The sequence below is a fragment of the Fundulus heteroclitus genome, chromosome 24 (genome assembly GCF_011125445.2).
Source record: "Fundulus heteroclitus isolate FHET01 chromosome 24, MU-UCD_Fhet_4.1, whole genome shotgun sequence".
In the NCBI taxonomy this organism is placed as follows: domain Eukaryota; kingdom Metazoa; phylum Chordata; class Actinopteri; order Cyprinodontiformes; family Fundulidae; genus Fundulus; species Fundulus heteroclitus.
The window spans coordinates 11,026,446-11,049,225 of NC_046384.1; the positions used below are offsets into that span (position 1 = coordinate 11,026,446).

At 41.6% G+C, this 22,780-nt stretch overlaps 2 protein-coding genes and 1 non-coding gene across 4 annotated transcripts; all 3 read right to left on the reverse strand.

Moving 5' to 3' along the window:
• Positions 1-667: 667 nt before the first annotated feature.
• On the reverse strand, positions 668-10,513 carry LOC105921750. 2 transcript variants are annotated; one of them, XR_004928037.1, is made up of 7 exons: positions 10,425-10,513; positions 7,510-7,568; positions 5,774-5,894; positions 5,303-5,614; positions 3,951-4,095; positions 3,703-3,760; positions 668-873 (listed from the first exon to the last, which is right to left on the reverse strand). It is a non-coding gene; the product is annotated as an uncharacterized LOC105921750 (transcript). The 2 variants fall into 2 exon arrangements; XR_004928038.1 differs by lacking the exon at positions 5,774-5,894.
• Positions 10,514-12,787: 2,274 nt separating this feature from the next.
• On the reverse strand, positions 12,788-15,832 carry LOC118557821. Its single transcript, XM_036128228.1, has 7 exons — positions 15,209-15,832; positions 14,454-14,504; positions 13,807-14,349; positions 13,630-13,713; positions 13,386-13,514; positions 13,068-13,208; positions 12,788-12,950 (listed from the first exon to the last, which is right to left on the reverse strand). Exons 1-7 carry the CDS (start codon positions 15,297-15,299, stop codon positions 12,802-12,804), a joined length of 1,188 nt encoding a protein of 395 aa, XP_035984121.1. The 5' UTR covers positions 15,300-15,832; the 3' UTR covers positions 12,788-12,801.
• A 3,305-nt stretch (positions 15,833-19,137) lies between these two features.
• Positions 19,138-22,780, reverse strand: LOC118557822. The gene is made up of 5 exons (XM_036128230.1): positions 21,200-22,780; positions 20,744-21,055; positions 20,521-20,641; positions 20,244-20,280; positions 19,138-20,150 (listed from the first exon to the last, which is right to left on the reverse strand). Exons 1-5 carry the CDS (start codon positions 21,318-21,320, stop codon positions 20,067-20,069), a joined length of 675 nt encoding a protein of 224 aa, XP_035984123.1. The 5' UTR covers positions 21,321-22,780; the 3' UTR covers positions 19,138-20,066.

Sequence of the window (22,780 nt, forward strand, 5' to 3'; positions counted from 1 at the left end):
TTAGTTAAAGCAACAGCATAGTTTCTCCGTTGGACAGACGTGTACGTACGTGAATGAAACGGAGCAGTCATGGAGGACGTGGGATTTGGGGGTTAGTGTCTTGCTCATGCGTTATGATAGGGTGGAGCAAGAGATGGACAGACACGGATTGGAGCTTTAGCTGCAGAAATGTGGGAACTGTTCCGGTCTGTTGTGGTTAAGAAATAGCCGAGCCAAAAAGCCAAGCTCTTGATTTACTGGTCCGTCTACGTTCCGACCCCCACCTATGGTCATGAGATATGGATCATGACCGAAAGAAGGAGATCCTGGATAAAGGTGGCCGAAATGAGCTTCCTTTCTCATCGTCAGAGATAGGCTGAGGAGCTGTCATCCTGGAGAAGATGATAGTAAAGCCGCTGCTTCACCGCATCAAAAGGAGCAAGTCGAGGTGGTTTGGACATATGATCAGGATTCTCCCTGGGCGCCTTTCTTTGGGGGTTTTTCTGGTACATTCTGCTGGGAGGAGAATGCCTTGGGGTCCCCTAGAATGAGCTGGAGGATGTTGCTGGGCAGAAAGATGTCTGGGATTCTCTCCTGGACCTTTTGGCCCTCCGACCCAATCTCAGATAAGCGGAAGACAATGGATAGAAAGAATAGCAAGACAACTCAGCCTGTTTAAAAAACTGTATTCAAATTATGTTTTTTATTTATTTAAATGTTTTCATAGATTTCATAATTTCTGTTAACTTGCAGATTTTCCAGGTTAGCATAAACCTTGTTTCTGGCTGAGTTTCTTTCAGTTTGATGTTTCTGGTGACCTGAGAGGACATTTTGGTAGAGATTGCTTGTCGGCTGCTGATAACTTTTGTGCAGTTCGTCAGAGTCATCTTCATCCTAAACAATAAAAATAAGAAATAAAATAAAAACAAATTCAATGCAAAACAGAGAAAGAAACTAGTTAAGGGAGATTTAATTTTCTCTCTATGCTGGAGAAAGATTTCAAAACTGTTAAATCTGTTTAATGAAAGGCAGCAATTGACACTAAATCATTCAGGCCCTGTGGGGTTTTTTTTTTCAGAACATTCGTAAATTTCTTCTAACATTTTCAAAATGGAGAAGATCAATGTTTGTATTCTTATTATCATTGCTTTTGTGACATAATTTAGTTACTGCACCCAGATGTTTGTAATGTCAGATTGCAACAGCGCTATCACGTGATGGTTTCCTAGAGTAGTTGCAGTGTGTTGTGCCAGTTCAGACGTGACAGAAAACGGCATCAATTCGGGACGTAACGGACTGCGTTACCCATGATGCAATGTGGTCAAAATGGCCACCAACTCATGTGGTCAAAATGGCCACCAACTCCCATCATGCAATGTGGTCAAAATGGCCACCAACTCCCATCACGCAACACGGCAAAATGGCCGCCGATCAAGATAAGGTTGCTATGGTGATGGCTATAAAAGCCGATCACACACGAAAATCTTCCTTCTTCCCTGGCTTTTGGCCAACCCGAGAAGACACACGCACAGCTGATTCCGTTGGGGTGATTCCCACGCCACGTGTTCGATTGCTCGCTGGACCGAGATTTTTCGACGCAACGGTTATTCCCTGCTTTATAACAGGAGGTCGACTTAAATAAGTACTTTTAAATTCCCTCTGATCAAAAGACTGAGAGACGCCGCATCTCCCAGTGATCGAAGAGGACCCCGCTTTGTCTGGCCAACAAAGCGACCGAACCTGGAGGAAGAAACGAAGGAGCTTTTTTTTCCCCGTCCCGCTGCAGCCTGCGGAAAACTGCGCTCGTCAAGACGCGTCCAGAAAGCCGCTACTCGGAGCGCTCCAAATCCAGCCCCGAGGCACCTCAAAGTAACGGGGTTTTCCCCCTTTATTTCTGTCTCACCAACAGGGTGTTTAGAAGTGCCTGGGCAGGCGGTAGAACTTTGTAGGTGTTGGTTAATGCTTTTATTCCACGACGAAGTTGGAATTATTTTGCTGAACATTTTCTTTGTATGTGCATGCATTTTACAATTGATTTGCTGTGTTGATTTGTGATCCATCAAGAACCCCGCCGTGGGTTACCGCTTCATTCCTTTCCATCTTCTTCCCTGCTTCCCCCCTCTCTCTCTTTTCGCTTCTTATCAGTTTAATTTCTTTGTCCGAGCTCAAGTCGCGGGCTTTGCTTTAAACTCCCAGTTAGCTGCCCCCCTCTCGAAGCGAGGCATTATCCTATCAGCGTAAGCGTGGTTACGTCATTAGGACCTCCCCTCATACGTCATCGTAGCAGCCATCTTGGGAGGGTGACGTATATCTGAACTGTAGGTAGCTTAGCTGAACTAGCTTTGTGTAAGACATCAAAGCGTCCAGTGAAATTCCCGAAGCTGTTCTGTCTATCAATGCTGATACGTGAAATGCCGGTGTTTCGAGGGCGGTGTTAAACAACTTTGAGTTAAGATCTGCTAAACGCTCATTTTAATCCATTGTTTATTTTGTTTTGTTCTTTATTTCCACATATATATTTTGCATGTTTTAGTTTAGTAATGAGTAAGAATTCCAAAGGTGTTTGAATCAGAGAATTACTGTAACAGGGAATTGCTTTTGGTTCAATAAAACCACGACTGCGGAATAGACATTGTTTTGTGTTCAGTCCAATTCACAGTTGCCTGGGTATTCAGAAATCAGAGCTAACCTCCTTTGGAGTTAACATCTGACATTAATACAGAGACAATATCATTGGATGGTGATAAGGAATAAGGATTTAAACTCTAATTGCAGTTACATTGGGGTTCTCACAGCCTGCCGGATAAACCTGGTCGGTTAACAGTCCGACCTGATCATTTATTCCAGCATAAATGAGTTCATAACAGCAAGTTAACTAATGCATTAGTGGTATAAATACTTATAAGCTTATAGCTAACATCACCACCATTTGAACTATATTTGTTATAGCGAAATTTTGAGTTGAATGATTTATTATTTAAATTATAATACCAAATTATAATTAATAATAATAATAAGCATATTCAACCAGCTTATGGCATAACACAGTGCAAACTTGGATTTATTTCACTATTGTGTTCTTGGAACAGAAACATTCTGACACAGTGACAGGAAAGTATTTGCAGCTGCTTTAGGACAGAAGGGAAGCTTTACTGTGGTTTATGTTAATGCATCAAATAGCTGCTCAGGTTATTCAGCCTAATAGAATTTTTAGGATTGTGTCCTGGAGAATTGAGCCATCTGGTGTTTCTAATGTTACTTTGAGGGACTGTAAAGTTCACTGGGATTTGACACAGCTGTCATGTGGAAATTATATTTAGCAGCAAGCAGGTGGAAAAAACTTCCTATTTTTACGCAAGCAATAAAGCAAGAAAAACACTGTTTAAGCTGCAACAATTTGTTTTTTACATGATGCTTGTGCCCCTCTCCCTTATTAGTGCCGCCCTGGGCGACTGCCCACATAGCTCATATCAAAAACCAGCATTGGATGGATGGATGATGGAAAAAAACAAATGCATGTATCACTGGCTGGATGCTTCACGTTTTCATCTCCAAATGAACTGTAAAACAGCTAAAAGTTGACTTTAATGAAAATGTATTTGCTGAATAAAAATAATTCCTGTTATTTCTGTGTTTTTTAGTCCTATTTGTGGCATTTTGCAAAACAGTTACAATTGTGACCATCTAAAAATGGAAACTTATAAAGTAAGTATAATTACTCACTACAGTGGCAGCAGATCCATTTACAGCTGATCCAGACGTTTCGGGTCCTAAACAGGTTCTTTAAATATAAAGGGTACTAGATTAGTGCAAAAGTTTAATCATCTGGAGGTATGATTTAATCAACTTCAAAGACAAACAGTAGAAAATTGAGCTAAGACCAAAAAGGGCCATTTAAAATCAGCATTTCTAGCTGTGTACTTTAATTCTAAGTAAAAGAGGAAACTCTGGATGTTGCATTAGATTCTCACCGATCCAGATGTCTTCTGCAGATAAATCCCACAATTACTGAAACTATGATAACGAAGAGAACTGCAGCAGTCAAAGCAGAAGGAAGGATCACTCCTGCAGAGTGGCTCCAAAATTCATCTGCTGGATTGTCATCTGGAAAAGACTCTTGTATGGAGAAACAAACATATTTTATTAGTATTGTTGTGAAATCAGACAATAGGAAAATAACAGTAAGACTGAAGCCACAAGAAATGTGAAAAACTGCAGACTCCCTCTCTAGTGACTGCCACCTCAGCAGTGAATCCAGGCTCTGTCCGTTCATCTTTCTCTTTGTCCGTGGACCTTGGAAAGATAAGCTCTACACTGGAGAGAAAAGGCCACTGGGGTCCGAATGGAGTTTGGAGACCCACAAACATGTGTAGGCCTGGCCAGCCTAATAAAGTCTGTTTTCTGTGAAACTAACATCATAATCAAAGCAGCTATGCAGGAGAAAATCTGACCGTGGAGTCGAGCCGCTCCTCTGCGACGCAGAGATTCACTCGCAGTCACTTAAAAGGTGTTTTTAAGTGACTGCTAGTTTTTTTTGGAGTAATTGCCGCTAGCATTAGCCGTTATTAGCCTTCTTTAACGTAACTACAGTTTGTTTTAAACATAATGAGGCTCCGCCATAATCCGTTAATGCTACAAGCGGTAGTATAGCATTAATAGGGAGCAATAATGTTGATTTAATGGTGTTTTGTGTATTAACTCATCAAGCTAATGTAAATATGTCATTTCCAGTCGATTGTGCAGTACAGCACACTCTAGCTTCCTAAATGAATGACTTACTTCCTGGAGGACTAATTAGATTAATAAAAATCAGGTGTGCTAAAGGTTAGAGATTGTTACTTAGCAAATCCCTTTTTAAAATGCTATTACCTCAAACAACGTTTTATCTAACTAATTGTGAACAGGTTGAACACGTATCAAATGTTGTTCTAAATTAAACTAATTTAACCTCTTTCCATATTCTTCAAGATGAACTTTGGTTCTCTAATTTAGGTCTGCAGTAAACCCAAGATTCACTGAATCATTCTGATGATGGTAGTTTTCAACTATTTATTTTGATCTTTTTTGTTCATACAGTTCCTTAGTTTCTTTAATCTTCATTTTACTTAGTAATTTAGTTAAGCTTCACTGGCCATGTAGAGAGGATTTGTTGATTGAAATATAGTGTTAATTCAATAAACAACATTCTATAGTGATGTTGTCTGGATGTTGATTCATTTCTGTTAATAAATTCTTATACTTGAAGAGAAGTTGTATGCGTAATGGCACAACAGAATACATAGTTAATATACGTTTGATTCAGCCAATAATAAAATGTTCTCACCATTAACTGTGATGCTGAGATGGAGAATATACGTTCCTTCAGGATTTGAACACTGACAGGACAAGTTCCCACTATCAGGCGGTGTTAAACTGGTCAGGTGTAGAAACACAGTTTGATTCCTTGTTTTAAGATTGAACGCTGAGCCACACTCATTTGTAAAGCCACCTTTATCCTTATACAGCAGTCTGCACTCCTCTCCACTGTTCCTCTCCGTTCTGATCTTGCACACTATCAGAATGATGATATTTGATGTTTCATTGGTGCAGATTGGAGTAAAATCTGGTTCTTTCCCGATTGTTTTCCTAAGAGTCACTGCAAGCATTAAAATATAATCAATAAGAAATGGTCTGTTTCCTGTAATACTGTGAGTTAATATTATGACATATTCACACTTAATCAACAGAAATTTAACATTTGGAGCAAAACATGACTGAAAATGCAACTTAAAGAAAATGAGTCTCTCTTAGTTACCTTCGCCGTCCAAAAAGCAGGTAAAACACGGCAGAAGCAGTAAAAGGCTGATTCTCAGAGCATCCATCTGATCATCTGCTGCTCTGGGAGAGTGTAGAGACCACCTACACTGTCCTCTGAACTACACCAACCACAGATTTTCATCTCTCAAAGTGGGGCAAAAGGATGTAACACTTTTCTCAAAGGAAACGTGTCTGACGTCATCACTTCACTTTGAAACAACAGAAAATATACGCTGGAGGCATCTCAGCATATCTGTTATTTAATGTTCACCCATCCTGTTGGGTCAAAAGTGTGTTTAAATTTTTTTGTGTGTGTGTTTAAATTGTGTGTTTAAATTGTTTTTATACATTAGCCTGCTAGGTCAGACGTTAACATAGATGAAGGTACTTCAGAACGTCGAGAGGTTTACAGGACTTCCTGCCTTGTCTCTGCTAGATTAGTGGGTTAGTTAAGATGAAAGCCTACGTGTCCTGTTTGCTTTGTGGTCTTCACATGTTCAGAATCTTGAATGCAAGGTGTGAAGAGAAGAAAACATCATGATGCTGTTTAATGTATATTATGTGCTTCAGCACTCATAATTATGCCACTTTCTCACAACCATGTTCACAATGTGACAAGCAAGATGCAACTAAAGTCCATCAGATACTGCAGAAGACTGAAGTCTCTGTAAAGATGCACAGATGCAAAAATCTGCGTTTTATTAACTGAAACAAAAAAGGAATTAAGACATTTTTACTGTGATGGTTTTTCATGAAAGTATAAAAATGATGTCATAAAGTGCAACATTTTGCAAAACCTTTTTAAAAGGGCAGAGAAAGGAAGAAGTTGACTTGTATCTAAACAATGTGGTTAAAAGCAAAAGCTAAAAACATTTCTCGTCTGCTGATGTCTAGATGTGGTTTAAAGGGGGATGGGTCTGCTCATGGGCTAACCAAGCCAGACAATACTCTTGTTTTCAATCTGCCCTGGCTAGCAGCTATGCTATCCACCAAATTTATATTTATGAAGTATTGTAATTCAGCTCCTAACAACTAAGGTCAATAATCATTCACAGCCAGTTCTGATTGATTTTTAATCATAAAGGTCAGAGTTGAGGAGCATGCGAACATGTGGTCAACTGCTCCGATGTTGTGGCTCATAAACGTAGGACTGCACACCCTCATGTGTTATGACAACAGTGCTAACTTTCTCCTTATTGCTACCTGTTAAATCTCTCTATATATGTGGAGGATTTTAAATTACTGCTGCCATAACACTAATTCTTGGTATCTTGATCACAAGTTGAAGTTTAGTTTTTTGCTCAGAAAGTTTCTGAATTAATTTCTATGGCCAAGAGGAAAGAGCAAATGTTAAGAAAGTGTTCATTGTTGTGTGGTATCGTTTTTTTAAATGGGGATAAAAAGGATGTCAATGGACCCTCATAGTTTGACCTCCTAAAGATGTTTTCTTCCCATCATTCTCTCTCAAGTTGACAAGGAATTTGAAAATATTGTAAGACACTGACAATACTTTAACACCAACTATAAGGTCTTTAAAAAAGGCACACTTTTGAAACACAGTGTCCCATTTTAATACAATTAAAAATAAATACCAGTTGTTTGCATTTAAATTGAACCCTAATTAAGTAATCGTCCAGCAAATCTTAAGACAAGCAATGTAATACCCGTCATAATTAAAAGACAAATAAATGAACATAGACAAGCAAAAGTGCAAACAATAAACAACAAACTCACAGTTTGGTGGCGACTGCTTGTCGGCAGCTGAAGACTTTTGTATCTGAGTTATCGTCATCCTAGACAATAAAAACAAATAAAATGAAAACAATGTAAAAGAGGAAACTAAGTCAAGCGAGACTTCATTACATCTCTGTGCTTAGACAAACATTTCAAGAACTGTTAGTTTGATGAAAAGCAGCAATTACCATTCCATCGTTCAGTCCCTGTGATTAATGTTCGTATGAACATTATGACTGCTTTCGTGATGCAATTTAGTTACTGCACCTAGTTCAACCACAAGGTTGTCGGTGCATGTCGCGGCGGCAACCCTCGAACCCGCTGGTGGACACCTGCGGTGAGGGAAGCCATCAAGCTGAAGAAGGAGTCCTACCGGGCTTTTTTGGCCTGTGGGACTCCGGAAGCAGCTGATGTGTACCGGCAGTCGAAGCGGCAGGCGGCTCGGCTGGTCGCCGAGGCAAAAACTCGGGCATGGGAAGAGTTTGGAGAGGCCATGGAGAAAGACTTCCGTACGGCTTCGAAGCGATTCTGGTCCACTATCCGGCGTCTCAGGAGGGGGAAGCAGTGCAGTACCAACACTGTTTACAGTGGGGGTGGTGTGCTGCTGACCTCGACTCGGGACGTCGTGCGTCGGTGGGCGGAATACTTCGAAGACCTCCTTAATCCCACCAACACGTCTTCCATTGAGGAAGCAGAGTCTGAGGACTCTGGGTCGGGTTCTCCCATCTCTGGTGCTGAGGTTGCCGAGGTTGTTAAAAAGCTCCTCGGTGGCAAGGCCCCGGGGGTGGATGAGATTCGCCCCGAGTACCTTAAGGCTCTGGATGTTGTGGGGCTGTGTTGGTTAACGCGGCTCTGCAACATTGCGTGGACATCGGGGGCAGTTCCTCTGGATTGGCAGACTGGGGTGGTGGTCCCCCTATTTAAAAAGGGGGACCGGAGGGTGTGTTCCAACTACAGAGGAATCACACTCTTAAGCCTCCCTGGTAAGGTCTATTCAGGGGTTCTGGAAAGGAGGGTCCGTCGGATAGTCGAATCTCGGATTCAGGAAGAGCAGTGTGGTTTTCGTCCTGGCCGTGGAACACTGGACCAGCTCTATACCCTCAGCAGGATTCTTGAGGGGGCATGGGAGTTTGCTCAACCAGTCTACATGTGCTTTGTGGATCTGGAGAAGGCATTCGACCGTGTCCCCCGAGGGATCCTGTGGGGGGTACTCCGGGAGTATGGAGTACCGGACCCTTTAATAAGGGCTGTCAGGTCTCTGTACGACCGGTGTCAGAGTCTGGTCCGCATTGCCGGCAGTAAGTCGGGCTCGTTTCCGGTGAGAGTTGGACTCCGCCAAGGTTGCCCTTTGTCACCGATTCTGTTCATAACTTTTATGGACAGAATTTCTAGGCGCAGCCAAGGTGTTGAGGGGATCCGTTTTGGTGGCCTTAGGATTGCGTCTCTGCTATTCGCGGATGACGTGGTCCTATTGGCTTCATCAGGGCGTGATCTACAGCTCTCACTGGAGCGGTTCGCAGCCGAGTGCTAAGCGGCCGGGATGAAAATCAGTGCCTCCAAATCCGAGACCATGGTCTTGAACCGGAAAAGGGTAGAGTGCCTTCTCCGGGTTGGGGAGGATGTCCTGCCCCTAGTGGAGGAGTTCAAGTATCTTGGGGTCTTGTTCACGAATGAGGGGAAGATGGAGCGGGAGATCGACAGGCGGATTGGTGCAGCGTCTGCTGTGAAGCGGGCGCTGTACCGATCCGTTGTGGTGAAGAGAGAGCTGAGCCAAAAGGCGAAGCTCTCGATTTACCGGTCGATCTACGTTCCTACCCTCATCTATGGTCACGAGCTTTGGGTCGGGACCGAAAGAACGAGATCCCGGATACAAGCGGCTGAAATGAGTTTTCTCCGTAGTGTGTCTGGGCTCTCCCTTAGAGATAGGGTGAGGAGCTCAGTCATCCGGGGAGGACTCAGAGTAGAGCCGCTGCTCCTCCACGTCGAGAGGAGCCAGTTGAGGTGGCTCGGGCATCTGGTCAGGATGCCTCCTGGACGCCGCCCTGGTGAGGTGTTCCGGGCACGTCCCACCGGGAGGAGGCCCAGGGGAAGACCCAGGACACGCTGGAGGGACTATGTCTCCCGGCTGGCCTGGGAACGCCTTGGGATTCCTCCTGAGGAGCTGGCCCAAGTGGCTGGGGAGACGGACGTCTGGGCCTCCCTACTGAAGCTGCTACCCCCGCGACCCGACCCCGGATAAGCGGAAGAAGACGGACGGACGGACTGACCTAGTTCTCTTCATGTCTGAGTTGTTGTGGAAGATTTTATTGATGTAACTGATTATATCTTGTCTAGATGCACCTGCAAAACTTTCCTGTGTGAAAGAAGCTCACATGCTTACAGAGTGAATTATTGTGTTTTCTTTAACCAAGGAGTTGTGTTAGATAAGAACTGATTTGTACCAGTGCATGCAATCCTCTGAAGGTTACTCCCACTTCTTATGTTAATCCAGAATGTACAGGTTTAGTGTGCCCCTTTCCTCTAGCTCTGGGGGACAGAGACATTCAAACGCTTCATGCCTTTGAATTAAACGTGCAAAGACAAAGATGCATCTTTCTCTTAATTAAATGAGTAGTGCGCTTTCCTCCTTGATAACTATTAATATCCACCACAGAGTGTAACAGCGTCCTCTTGTGGTGGGTTTCTGCAGTTGTTGCAGCATGAACTTGGATTTATTTCACTGTTTCGTTCTTAGAGCAGAAACCATTTGTTTATAGAAATTATTTCAGCATATCTGTTCATTAATGTTTACCCATTCTGTTGGGGCAAAAGTGTGTTTGAAACCAACATTTTTTTTTTACTTTAACCTCTTAGATCAGATAATACAAGAGAATAAGTTACGGCAGAAACTCGAGGTCTTAGACAGGACTTCCTACCTTGTTTTCTGTAAAATTAGTGGGTTGGTAAGGCTGAAGCTGTAGATTCATGTTTTTGTGGTCTTCACGTAGAAGATTGAATGCAAACTGCAAAGAGAACAAAGCGGCATGATGCTGGTTGATGTAGATTAGGTGCCTCAAAGGTTATTATGTACCTTTGTCAGAATGTGTCAAAGCAACATGAAACTAAAGTCCATCAGATGCTGCAGGAGATTGAAATCTCTTCAAAGATACACAGAAACAAATACAGCTGCGTCTGTTAAAATCACTAGTAAATATACACAGAGTCCTGAACAGGAGAATTACCTCCTACTGAAAAGATTGCTGTAGTACAATAATGTTTTCTTTTACATTTTCCATATTTATTTTGAAAAAGGATATCTATAAATGCATACATTTTTATTTCAATCAGAATTAAATGATATGTGAGAAAAAACAAGGGGTATGATCAATTTGAAGGACAAAAAGGAGAGAAACACAAACAAAGCATCAATTCAGGGAATTTGGGGGAAAGAGGACAGATTCTCCAATTTGAGACTGTATGACTGAAAGAAGATCTGTGTTTTATCAACTGAAAGCATAACAATATTTTTTTTAATCATGGTTGTTTTTCAAGAAAGTATAAAAATGATGTCATAAAGCGCAACATTTAGACCTTTAAAATGGCAGAGAAAGGAAGTTGCCTGGTATCTAAACAATGTGGTTAAAAAGCAAATGCTGAAAACATTTCTCGTCTGCTGATGTCTAGATGTGGTTTAAAGGGGGATGGGTCTGCTCATGGGCTAACCAAGCCTGACAATACTCTTGTTTTCAATCTGCTCTAAGCTGCCCTGGCTAGCAGCTATGCTATCCACCAAATTTGTTTTGGTGGATTGTTTGATTACTTTTTAAGTCTTGTAATTCAGCTTCTGACAACTTAGGACATTAATCATTCACAGTCAGTTCTGATTGATTTTTCATCATAAAAGGTCAGAGTTGAGGAGCATGTGAACATGTGGTCAACTGCTCTGATGTTGTGGCTCATAAACGTAGGACTGCACACCCTCATGTGTTCTGACAACAGTGCTAACTTTCTCCTTATTGCTACCTATATATCTGTGGAGGATTTTAAATTACTGCTGCCATAAAACTAATTCTTGGTATCTTGATCACAAGAAGACATTTAGTTTATTGTTCAGCAAGAGTCTGAATCACTTTCTGTGGCCAAGAGGAAAGAGCAAATATCAACAATGGGTACACGTTGTATGGTATCGTTTTTAAGAAGGGATAAAAAGGATGTCCATGAAGCCTCATAGTTTGACCTTCTAAAGACGTCTTCTTTATCATTCTCCATCAAATAAAGTAAATGTAGGGAACTAAGCACCCATTGGCTGTAACTGCTCTATTTAGGTAATAAATATGAAACTGTTTAATGACTTTCCAAATAAATATATATACACACTGTGTACACACTGAAACTTTTTTCACAAATAGAGAAGCCCCTAGAATTTTCAGTCGGAAGGTTGAATCACGAGGTCCCATCAAAGAGAATGCATCGCTAGCTCTGGTCAATTTAACTCTCATGTCGACAGAGTTTAATAGGAGTCTTTCGCAAAAGAATATATCAGCGTGAAGCGGTCCCATCAGGTGTAATTCCCTTGAATTAGCGGTGAATGAAGCTCTGTGCCGGGGTTAACAGCTGGCTGAGACTGACTCGTGCTTGGCTGATCCTCTGGGTTAGACGTGGGAACGACAGATGGGCTCGAGCATGGCTGTTGAGGGGAACTGGATGAGGGATTCTGCAAAACAGTATGCGAAGAACCAGACCGATCATTTTCACCTCTTTCACTTTGATTTAAATGACCACCTTGCTGCGGGAACTGGTGGCTTGTAGGATTGGAGGTAAATGTTTGAGAGACAGAAACATTTAATTGATGGATAGCTTCTTCTAGTGATAATAAACGCTCATAATTCGAACCCGAGTGCGTATGACCCTGCTGTCTATCTGGTGAATTACCTGGATTTAAATCCGCAAACCCCAGACCCTGCTGAACTGGTATATTCCGGAGGTCATTAACAATTTGCGTGATGTCACTTAAAACATTTGTAACTCGTTGTTGAAATTCTAGCGAGTCGTTCAAACACGTGATTGATTGAGAGAAAGAATCATTTAGCTCGCCAACGGTTTGTTCTAACCATAGAAACCGCTCATAATCCCAATCCGGATCAGTCTGCCCCTGAAGTCTGACAGGAGATCCTGGGGTAAGATTTACAGATTCGGTTGCATGCTGAACAGGGAGATTCCGAAGTTGATTTACAGCCTCAACAATTCCATCCAGAGCCTCTCTGATTTGTTGACTTTCCATTTTTTTTTTTTTTTTTTTAAACAGGTTACAACTTAGCTGGTTAACGGTACTGGCATCGTCGGGTCAACCAGTTCAACCATCAGAGTCTCGCAGTAATTCAGAAGCGCAGCAGTTTTCCGGCGGTAGAGGGCAGCTTGACGTCCCGTAGCAACTGGCATATGCGTTACTGCCCATGCAGCGGCTGTAATAAAAGAATGAAAAAATATATAATTAATTTTATCGTACATAATGAGTATTGAATAAAAAAAAGTATTATATTACAAACAAATTCTTTGAAAGCATTGAACTTAAGATGTACCATCAATAATTGGACCAGCCGCATCCGCTTTGATGATTAACTGCTTGAAGTTTTGCTGAACTCTCAGGACTGACGAACACAGGCTTCTGAGACTCCGCCTCTTCTTGTGTTTTCCTGCGTCACGGCGGATGACCTGTGCTACTACAAATTAAAATAAGCAGACGGTGACAGAGTTTTAAAACGGGGGTAATACACGAAAAGAAAAAGATGACAGAAAAGAATAAATAAAAATAGGCTAAGGGTTACAAGGGCTGCAGTTTAGAACTGCAACCCTACCGTTTCACTGCCAATGTGTTACCAACAGCACCACAAACTCACCAGGGTGCTGAGCAGATGAGGCAGGACGAGACCGATCATGTGCTGATGCTTCTGATGCTGCCGTTTCCGCTTCTGCTGCTGCTGCTATTAGCTCGGCGTCAATATTCTCGTGTACAGACTGAATTGTTACTGTAGAAATAGTAAGCAGGGAGAGACAACCTTTTTTAAACAAGGTAATACATGAAGAAGAAGAAATGATAAATAAATAATAATAACATATAGCATAGAACACTTGCATGCTTACCGTCCGTCTGGCCAAATGTATCGGGATGAGGCTGTATTCCAGCCGTAAAGAGTGCTTGAGCAACAATGTCACGGTGGGGTGTTACTGTGGGTAAATGAATAAATACACTAAATGAGCCGGACTAATTCAGAAAATGTACCATCAGAGTTAGTTTGAGACTTATAATAGTTAACTTACGTGCTGCAGGAAGCGTTGTCCCCTGATTAACGTTTCGAGGGAGGCCGTGTGACGTGGTGAGCCGGGGAGCTTCCTCGGGGAAGCGATCGTGGTGCTCTGATGTCTCTGGAGAACTTATTACAACAACTGACCCGTTATGTTCTTCAGTCCTCTGCCGCTTTGGTGTTGATGTGTTCTGAGCAGCTATTTCTGCTGGGAGCCTCCTTTTAGCTAAACTCAATCTTCCTTTACGGGGCGTTTGCGTTGTGCTCGATCCAGGCTGTGTCACCGCTAGCTCTCCGTGGAACACACTTAGTTTGACTGGCTTCGGACACAATCTTGCTTCACTGGGCGTTTGCGTTCTGCTCGATCCAGGCTGTGTCACCGCTAGCTCTCCGTGGAACACACTTGGGTTGAATGGCTTCGGACACAATCTTTCAGCGCGGGACGTTTGCGTTCTGCTCGATCCAGGCTGTATCACCGCTAGCTCTTTGTGGAAGTCATTCTGATTTGGCTGGTTCGGACAACCGTAACGCTCGTCAATTAACCCTTTGTCGGTAAGATCTGGAATACAGAAAAATAACAATGGTTGAAACATAGTATTAGTATTTTAAAGACTGTGATTTTAATAAAAATATACTTTAATAAAAGGCTGAATCACATCTTACCAATATCCGTTAGTGTAAAATCTAGGTCTTGTAGTTCAGCAGTTGTTGGCGCTGAAACAAATAAATAAAATATATTGTAATAACAGCAATGGAAGATATATACTTCTGCAAGCAGGCCACAATGACTGAAACTGCTATTCAAAGCCTTACCTCAGAATTCAGACTAAAACTCTAAAAACAGCAGAGGCCTGTAGTTGCCCGCTTAAAACACACAAAGCCCAGCTAGCAAACAATGAAACACATAGCAATAAAAACAGGTAACTTGAACAATAAAAGTGCTAGCCCCTTGTGCTAAACACAGCCTTTCACCCCTGAATTTGTGCTAAAACTCTAAAAACAGCAGAGGCCTGTAGTTGCCCGCTTATAACACACAAAGCCCATCCAGCAAACAATGAAACACATAGCAATAAAAACAGGTAACTTGAACAATAAAAGTGCTAGCCCCTTGTGCTAAACACAGCCTTTCACCCCTGAATTTGTGCTAAAACTCTAAAAACAGCAGAGACCTGTAGTTATAACACACAAAGCCCATCCAGCAAACAATGAAACACATAGCAATAAAAACAGGTAACTTGAACAATAAAAGTGCTAGCCCCTTGTGCTAAACACAGCCTTTCACCCCTGAATTTGTGCTAAAACTCTAAAAACAGCAGAGACCTGTAGTTATAACACACAAAGCCCATCCAGCAGAGAATAAAACTCTGTTAAAAACACCTTAAAAAGCGGCTAAAGATAAAATTAAAGCAGTAACTTACCAGCGAAAATCTCGTTGAACTCCTGGGTCGACGTCAATCCCGCATTATGGACCTGGGCTGCTGCAACAGATGAAGAACGACCTCCGGACATGATGCACGTTTAAGCCGCCTGTGTCTCTGAAAGGGGTGTCCACCGGACGCCTTATAGCAAACGTTTGAAGTGAGGGCGGGATTCACGCAGGTACCCCCAGGTAGCCGAAACAATAGCCACATCGTCCGATCGTTAAACCCCGCCAGCGACATGTTTACTAGGCCAGGATGTCGCGACAGCTGTACACTAGCATAATCGACCATCTCCTCAGCATTGTTTACAGATTGCTTCGTCACGACCCCGCCTAGTCTCATCCCCCGTATAGGTGTTTGAAATAGCACCTTGCACGGCGCAGGGCGGCATAACATCCCTTGAATTCTACAGACGGCAGGATGTGTCCCGCTGGGTTTAAAATTTGTCTGAATAAGGCGCTTCCTGGCAATGTTGATTGGAAAAGGCGCAATCCTTTCACGTCACGGTCCCCGCCCGTCTCGCCACCCGAAACGGTGCTTGTTACATAACGGTGCTTGTTACAACACTTGCTCTGTGTGGGGCGGAAAACCATCCTTTGAATTCTACAGACAGGAAGGATCATGCTGGGTTTAAACTGACCACGCCGTCTCGAAAGTCTGATCGAATAAAACTCTGATCTGATGTGGATTGCAAAAGATGCAGCGGTGTCTGGAACTAGCGGTGCGGGCTAGCGGAGCAAAACTCCTCCCCTAACAGACCAGCTGAACCGCTCACATTCAATTCAGCGTCCTGCGGAGAGCTGTCGGATTTCTCTGCTTTTTAGCTGTGCCGCGTAGAATCTGCTCCGCTCTGTAAAATGCTTTTAAGTTAAGATCGGGTTTCTCTGCTTTTTAGATGTGCCGCGTAGAATCTGGTCCGCTCTGTAAAATGCTTTTAAGTTAAGATCGGGTTTCTCTGCTTTTTAGATGTGCCGCGTAGAATCTGGTCCGCTCTGTAAAATGCTTTTAAGTTAAGATCGGGTTTCTCTGCTTTTTAGATGTGCCTTAAAGCTGGTCCGCTCTGTAAAATGCTTGTTTTTGTTTAAGTTAAGAGCTTACCGACTGCTTAGAGCGAGAAAGTAAAGAAAAAAAAAAAAACTATCTTGCTGCTGTTATTAGCAGAGCGGCGCGGAGACTGGGATGTATGGAGAGTTGGATGTGCCATAACGGAGACTTGCTGTATGGAGGGACAAATGTGCCTAAATACTGCAGTATGAAATACTGCAATGTGAAAGTTTTATATTCTGAGTAAAACACACACACACACACACACACGGATAAAACAAGAGTTGTCAAAAAGCATTCCATCATACCGTTTAGTTATAAGAAAACCCCAGAAAAACACATTTCCTAACCATCGAGATATTACATAAATTAATTACATAATTAAAATGATTTAAAAAACATATAATGATAATTGATATAATAAATAAAAATAATATTTTAAGCGCGGTCGAAGGGAGGGGGTTTCCGAGGGCCAGGACAGCGACCCCTGGAGGTAGAAAGCGTAACATCCGGTTACAGTAGAAGGTGGGGTTTCCGGTTAAGGATGTGACGTAACATCCGGTTACAGTAGAAGGTGGGGTTTCCGGTTAAGGATGTGACGTAACATCCGGTTAAGGAAGGCGGGACTTCCACCGGAAGTGGAAGGCGGGACTTCCGGCTGTCACTTTTTGACAGGTGTGAAATATAGGCGTGGTTTGAGTTTGATTGAAGGATGTAACATATTTTTTTCATGCTTATTCCGTAAGTCCAGCGGACAGCTTATGAGAGGTGTAGATCCTTTAGTTCTATACCTGGTGATTTCTGCTTTTACCCTTTGAATGTGGTCTGGAGCGGCATGTTTAGGTAAAAGAAAAGTCCCTTCTAAGAGTTCCTCTAAGGCTGTCTTCTTGGGGAGTGGAGGTCGTAGTCATGCTGTTGAAGCATTGGACTCTGCTCCTCCATCACTTTTGTTCTCTTCTGGTAAGCTGAACCACACAGTACATATGCCATCTTCCCTATACAGCAGTCTGCACTCCTCTCCGTTCTGATGTTGCACACTATCAGCAGTTGCATAATGTTTGTCCCACTGTTGGTTCTTCTTCTTCTTCTTCTTTTCCTTTTATTGGCGGATTGCAAACAACTTATAGGTGCATACCGCCACCTACTGTACATGAGTGTGTAACTCTATGGTTCCACCTACTATATTCTATTTTTTAAACCCACTGTTGGTTTCAAACAGAGAAGAAGTTTGAAGCACAAAGCTAACTATTTTCCACTTGCCGGTGATCACATGGGCCATAATTGTAAGGTACAGGGGTTGGACAATGAAACTGAAACACCTCATTTTAGTGTGGGAGGTTTCATGGCTAAATTGGACCAGCCTGGTGGCCAATCTTCAATAATTGCACATTGAACCAATAAGAGCAGAGTGTGAAGGTCCAATTAGCAGGGTAAGAGCACAGTTTTGCTCAAAATATTGCAATGCACAACATTACCGGTGACATACCAGAGTTCAGAAGAGGACAAATTGTTGGTGCACGTCTTGCTGGCGCATCTGTGACCAAGACAGCAAGTGTTTGTGATGTATCAAGAGCCACGGTATCCAGGGTAATGTCAGCATACCACCAAGAAGGACGAACCACATCCAACAGGATTAACTGTGGACGCAAGAGGAAGCTGTCTGAAAGGGATGTTCCGGTGCTAACCCGGATTGTCCCAACAAACATAAAACCACGGCTCCCCAAATCACGGCAGAATTAAATGTGCACCTCAACTCTCCTGTTTCCACCAAAACTGTCCGTCGGGAGCTCCACAGGGTCAATATCCACGGCCGGGCTGCTACAGCCAAACTTTTGGTCACTCGTGCCAATGCCAAACGTCGGTTTCAATGGTGCAAGGAGCGCAAATCTTGGACTGTGGACAATTTGAAACATGTATTGTTCTCTGATGAGTCCACCTTTACTGTTTTCCCCACATCTGGGAGAGTTAGACGCAGTACTATTAATGGCGTCAAAAACTACCCTATAATTAGTCTTGCCATGATATATAAGATTACTTCAATCTTCATCAGGAAAAGATGTGAAATTAACAAGAGAAAAACACGATAGTTATCAATAATGCACCTGTGCTTAATACAAACTTTAATAGAAGGCTCTGAATTGCACATGACAAAAAATGTAATTTATGGTCACTAAAAACAACATCATTATTATACAAATGATCAAGAGTAACACCATAAGTGATCACCAAGTCCAATGTTTGCCATCCAGTATGAGTAGGGCCAGAAACATATTAAACAAAGTTAAACGAGTCCCTGATCCCAAGAAAGTGTGTTATTTTATGAGTCTTCGGCATGAATGTAATACAAGTCTCTGAGAATGATGATATGGCCTATCATAATATGGCCAGAAGAGACAGAAAAAGAACAGAAAAAGACAGACTGAGAAGCTGTAATCGTGTCCGCCTGCCACTCACCTGGACTCTGGATAAAGCAGGATGGAGAACTTTTTACTCTTACACTTCTTTAGCCTCCTTTACTCTGGCCCTTCCCTATTCCATCTGCTCGGCTCCACCGGGCTCTATTCTATTCTACTCCAGAGACAGCCTTGTTTCAATCTTGTTTCATTCTCTCCTGTCTTGTTGTTGTCTTACTCATAATCCGTATGTTTTACGGACATTCCTGCCTGCACCTTTGATTGACTTGTACAACAAATTAATCTGATGGATGAAGAATTACATGGAAAGCACTGATTGGCCACAGGCACAGAGAGCTGTGATCGTAGGGCAATATATAAGTAATCAATTAGAGGCTAGCATGAATTCACATGGAAGCCATTTAAAAATACTTATTTAGAATTACACACAAAAAATTGCTTTAAATAAACCCAAAATGGAACAGGAATGCTTAAAGTTAAATATCAGACACATTTTACAAGAGAATTGATCAGATAATTAGTTTTTAATTAATTAATAATTAGTTTTCCTTACAATGTTGATGAGGGCTCAAAAGAGCGCCCCCTAGTGACAAGCTGCCACCTATTACAAGGTGAATAAAATCAGTAACTGTCCAAATATTCTCAGCTTTGACCTAAAAACATCAAGGGTCTGCTGGAAAACTGGATCAAACCTTTTTAGTTTGCATACACAAACCTCTGTTTGCTGGATCTGTGGTCCGTTTCTTCTCATGGAACTGGTGTAACAGCGTCTGGTTTGTGGCATGCCTTCCTGACACTGTTCCAGCTCTACCCACACATTTTCCTTTTGACTGAGACCAGAGCTTTGCAACAGGCACTACAGAGCAGCGACTTTTAGACGTTGCTTTAGTATTTTCCTCACAATAGCATCTGTTTTACAAAATCCTAGCAAAATCCTGCAGCAAAGCACCTACGCAGCATGATGCTGCTACCGCCACACTTCTTTTGATTTTCTTTCCGTTATGTCACACAAGGAAGCATCGTGTTTGAGGTGTTGGCATAAAATGCGTCTACGTGTGTGCCTCCATTTAACTAAGATGGTAAAATGACCTTTTAAAATTGTACAAAGCCATGTTATTTAAAGGCACAGTAACCTTAGTGTTTTATTTTGAATTTGAAGAAAACACATAAAAACCTTTAGCAAATAGAAACAATTGTGTTTCAGTCCAAATTGACCTGAACCAGGAAAAGTTGTCCATCAGTGAGGATTAAAAAATGTGTATTAAACATTTTGTTCCATCTATAAAGGTGTCCATTCAAATGGTAAATGGTAAATAACCTGAACTTATATAGCGCTTTTCTAGTCATGCCAACTACTCAAAGAACTAAATGAAAATATTTATACTGTCAGAAATATTTTAATAGTTGGGCAAGACGGTTAATAAATAAAGTCCGTTCTCCTTCTTAATGTAGGTGCTGTACGGCTGAATGTCAACCAAGTCCTGCAGAAAAACACATGCAGAAAAAAGAAGTTTACAATATGCATTTATGAATAGATGGTATGCATTTAGCATTTAGTTTTTTATTTCCAATACCTCATTTGGATGATGGCGGTTTGATTGGGGCTGCTCTCTGTTGGGAAATAAAATACAGAGATGCAAATCTTTATCACCATGTGTTTTGAAAGACAGGCAATGCAAGTACAGCCTGTTATCTTCCATATACCACACTTAGAGTCAATCTGTGGCAGTTTAACGGTGTCTTTATTTAGTTTATTTACATCAAACTGAATGTTAAAAAAGTTCATAATCAAAATTGCCTTTTAAAATCAGTACATGTAAAAAAAATATGGATAGTGTATTAGTTTCTCACCGGCGGTAATATTTTCTGTGAATACATCCCAGAAAAACCAAAAGTAAGATGAGTAGGAGAACTGCAGCCGTCAAAGCAGAAAGAAGAGTCACTCCTGCAGAATGGCTCCAAACTTCATCTGCTGGATTATGATCAGAAAATGAGCCTTTCAGGGTGAAGAAATACTGCTTGGCATTACATAGTTAATGTAAGCTTGATTCAGCCGATAATAAAACGTTCTCACCATTAACTGTAATGTTGAGATGGATAATAAATGTTCCTTCAGCTTTTGAACACTCACAGGAGTAGTTTCCACTATCAGCTGGTGTTAAACTGGTCAGGTGCAGAAACACAGTTTGGTTCCTTGTTATAAGAGTGAACCTGGAGTCACACTCATGAATAAACTCGCCTTCATCCTTATACAGCAGTCTGCACTCCTCTCCACTGCTTCTCTCTGTTCTGATGTTGCACACTATCAGCACGATGATATTTGATGTTTCGTTTGTGCAGATTGGAGTGAAATCTGGTTCTTTCCCGATTGTTTTCACAAGAGTCACTGCAAGCAGTAAAATGTAATCAGTAAGAAATTATCTGATTCCTGTAATGCTGTGAATTTAAAGTACACTTAACCTACAGAAACTGAAATTTGGAGCAAACAACAATACACACATTTTAAAGCAAATGAGTCTCTCTACGTTACCTTCGCCGTCCAAATAGCAGGAAAAACACGGCAGAAGCAGTAAAAGGCTGATTCTCAGAGCATCCATCTGATCATCTGCTGCTCTGGAAGGGTTCAGTTTGATGAACTGCAGAGAGATCATCTAAACTATCCTCTGAACATTGCTGGGCTACACAGACCACAGATTTTTATCTCTCAAAGTGGCACAAGAGGATGTGACGCTTTTCTAAAAAGGAAACTTGCCTACATGACGATTGTCTTTGAAACAACAGAATGAACAAACTGGAAGTATCGCAGTTTATTTATTAATTACAATTTAATCATCCTGTTGAAAAATTTAAAATAAAACAATCATCTTCTCATTCTACTAACCTTCAACATTACTTTTTTAAGCTGTTGCTTGTTAGATCAGACAGCGATTAAGGTACTCCAGAATGTCGAGAGGTTAGACTTCCTGCTTTGTTTCTGGTACATTAGCGGGTCAGCCTGAACACGTAAATGTCAAGTTTGCTTTGTGGTCTCAATATATTTAGAAGCTTGAATGCAAGCTGTAAAGAGAAGAAAGCAGCATGTTGTTTGTTGATGTCCTTCACCACTGATTAATATTTCTCTTTCTCACAACCTGACAAAGCAACATGCAACTAAAGTCTACCAGATGCTGCAGAAGACCGAAGTCTCTGCAAAGAGAATAATTTAAGACATTTGTATTTTGTTGTTTTTCACGAAAGTATAAAAAATGATGTCACAAATTGCCAAATCTAGCAAAACATTTTAAAAAATGCATAGAAAAGGAAGACGTTGCCTTGTATCTAAACAATGTAGATTAAAAAGATAAAAATATCTCATCATGAAGACATGGCTAAATATGATAAGAGATCTGCTGCAGAGATTTCTGAAAACATCCTAAATGATGATGTGAGTAAAAATGAAACAATCAATGTCTGTTACAGTTCCTGATGCCAAACCAACCTTCCTCTACTTTCAGTACTAACTCTCATCTTAGTCAGAGGTGCAACGGGTCCATGCCACACAGATATACGCACTACCAGAAAACTATATAATTCACCCTGTTGTCCCAGGGTCAAACATCAAGAAAGACAGGAAGAAGCTGCCTTGGGAAAGAGCTTAAAATTGGTGAAAGTACAACTTCATGAGGAGCAAAATTCTCAGGAAAACGCTGTTTTGTGCTCTAAAGCTGCCCTGGCTAAAGCTATGCTATCCACTAAAAGGTTTATGATTACTTTTTAAGTCTTGTAATTCAGGTATAACGACCAAGGTCAGTAATAATTCACGAGCGGTTGTGATTGATTTGGTAATCATCAACAGCAGAGTTTAGGAATTTTTGAACACGTTGATTGGCACACCGCTGCTATGTTGTGGCTCATACATGTAGAGCTACACACCCTCATGTGTCCTGATAACAGTATTAACTTTCTCCTTATCACTACCTGTCAAATCTCTATAAAACTGTGTAGTATTTTAAATAACTGCTGCCATGACACAAATTCTTCATATCTTGACTGCGTTTTTACCGGAGATCACAGTCTATGAATCAATGTGCTCATTAAACAGTCTGCATCATTTGTAAAAGCAAGCTGAGCT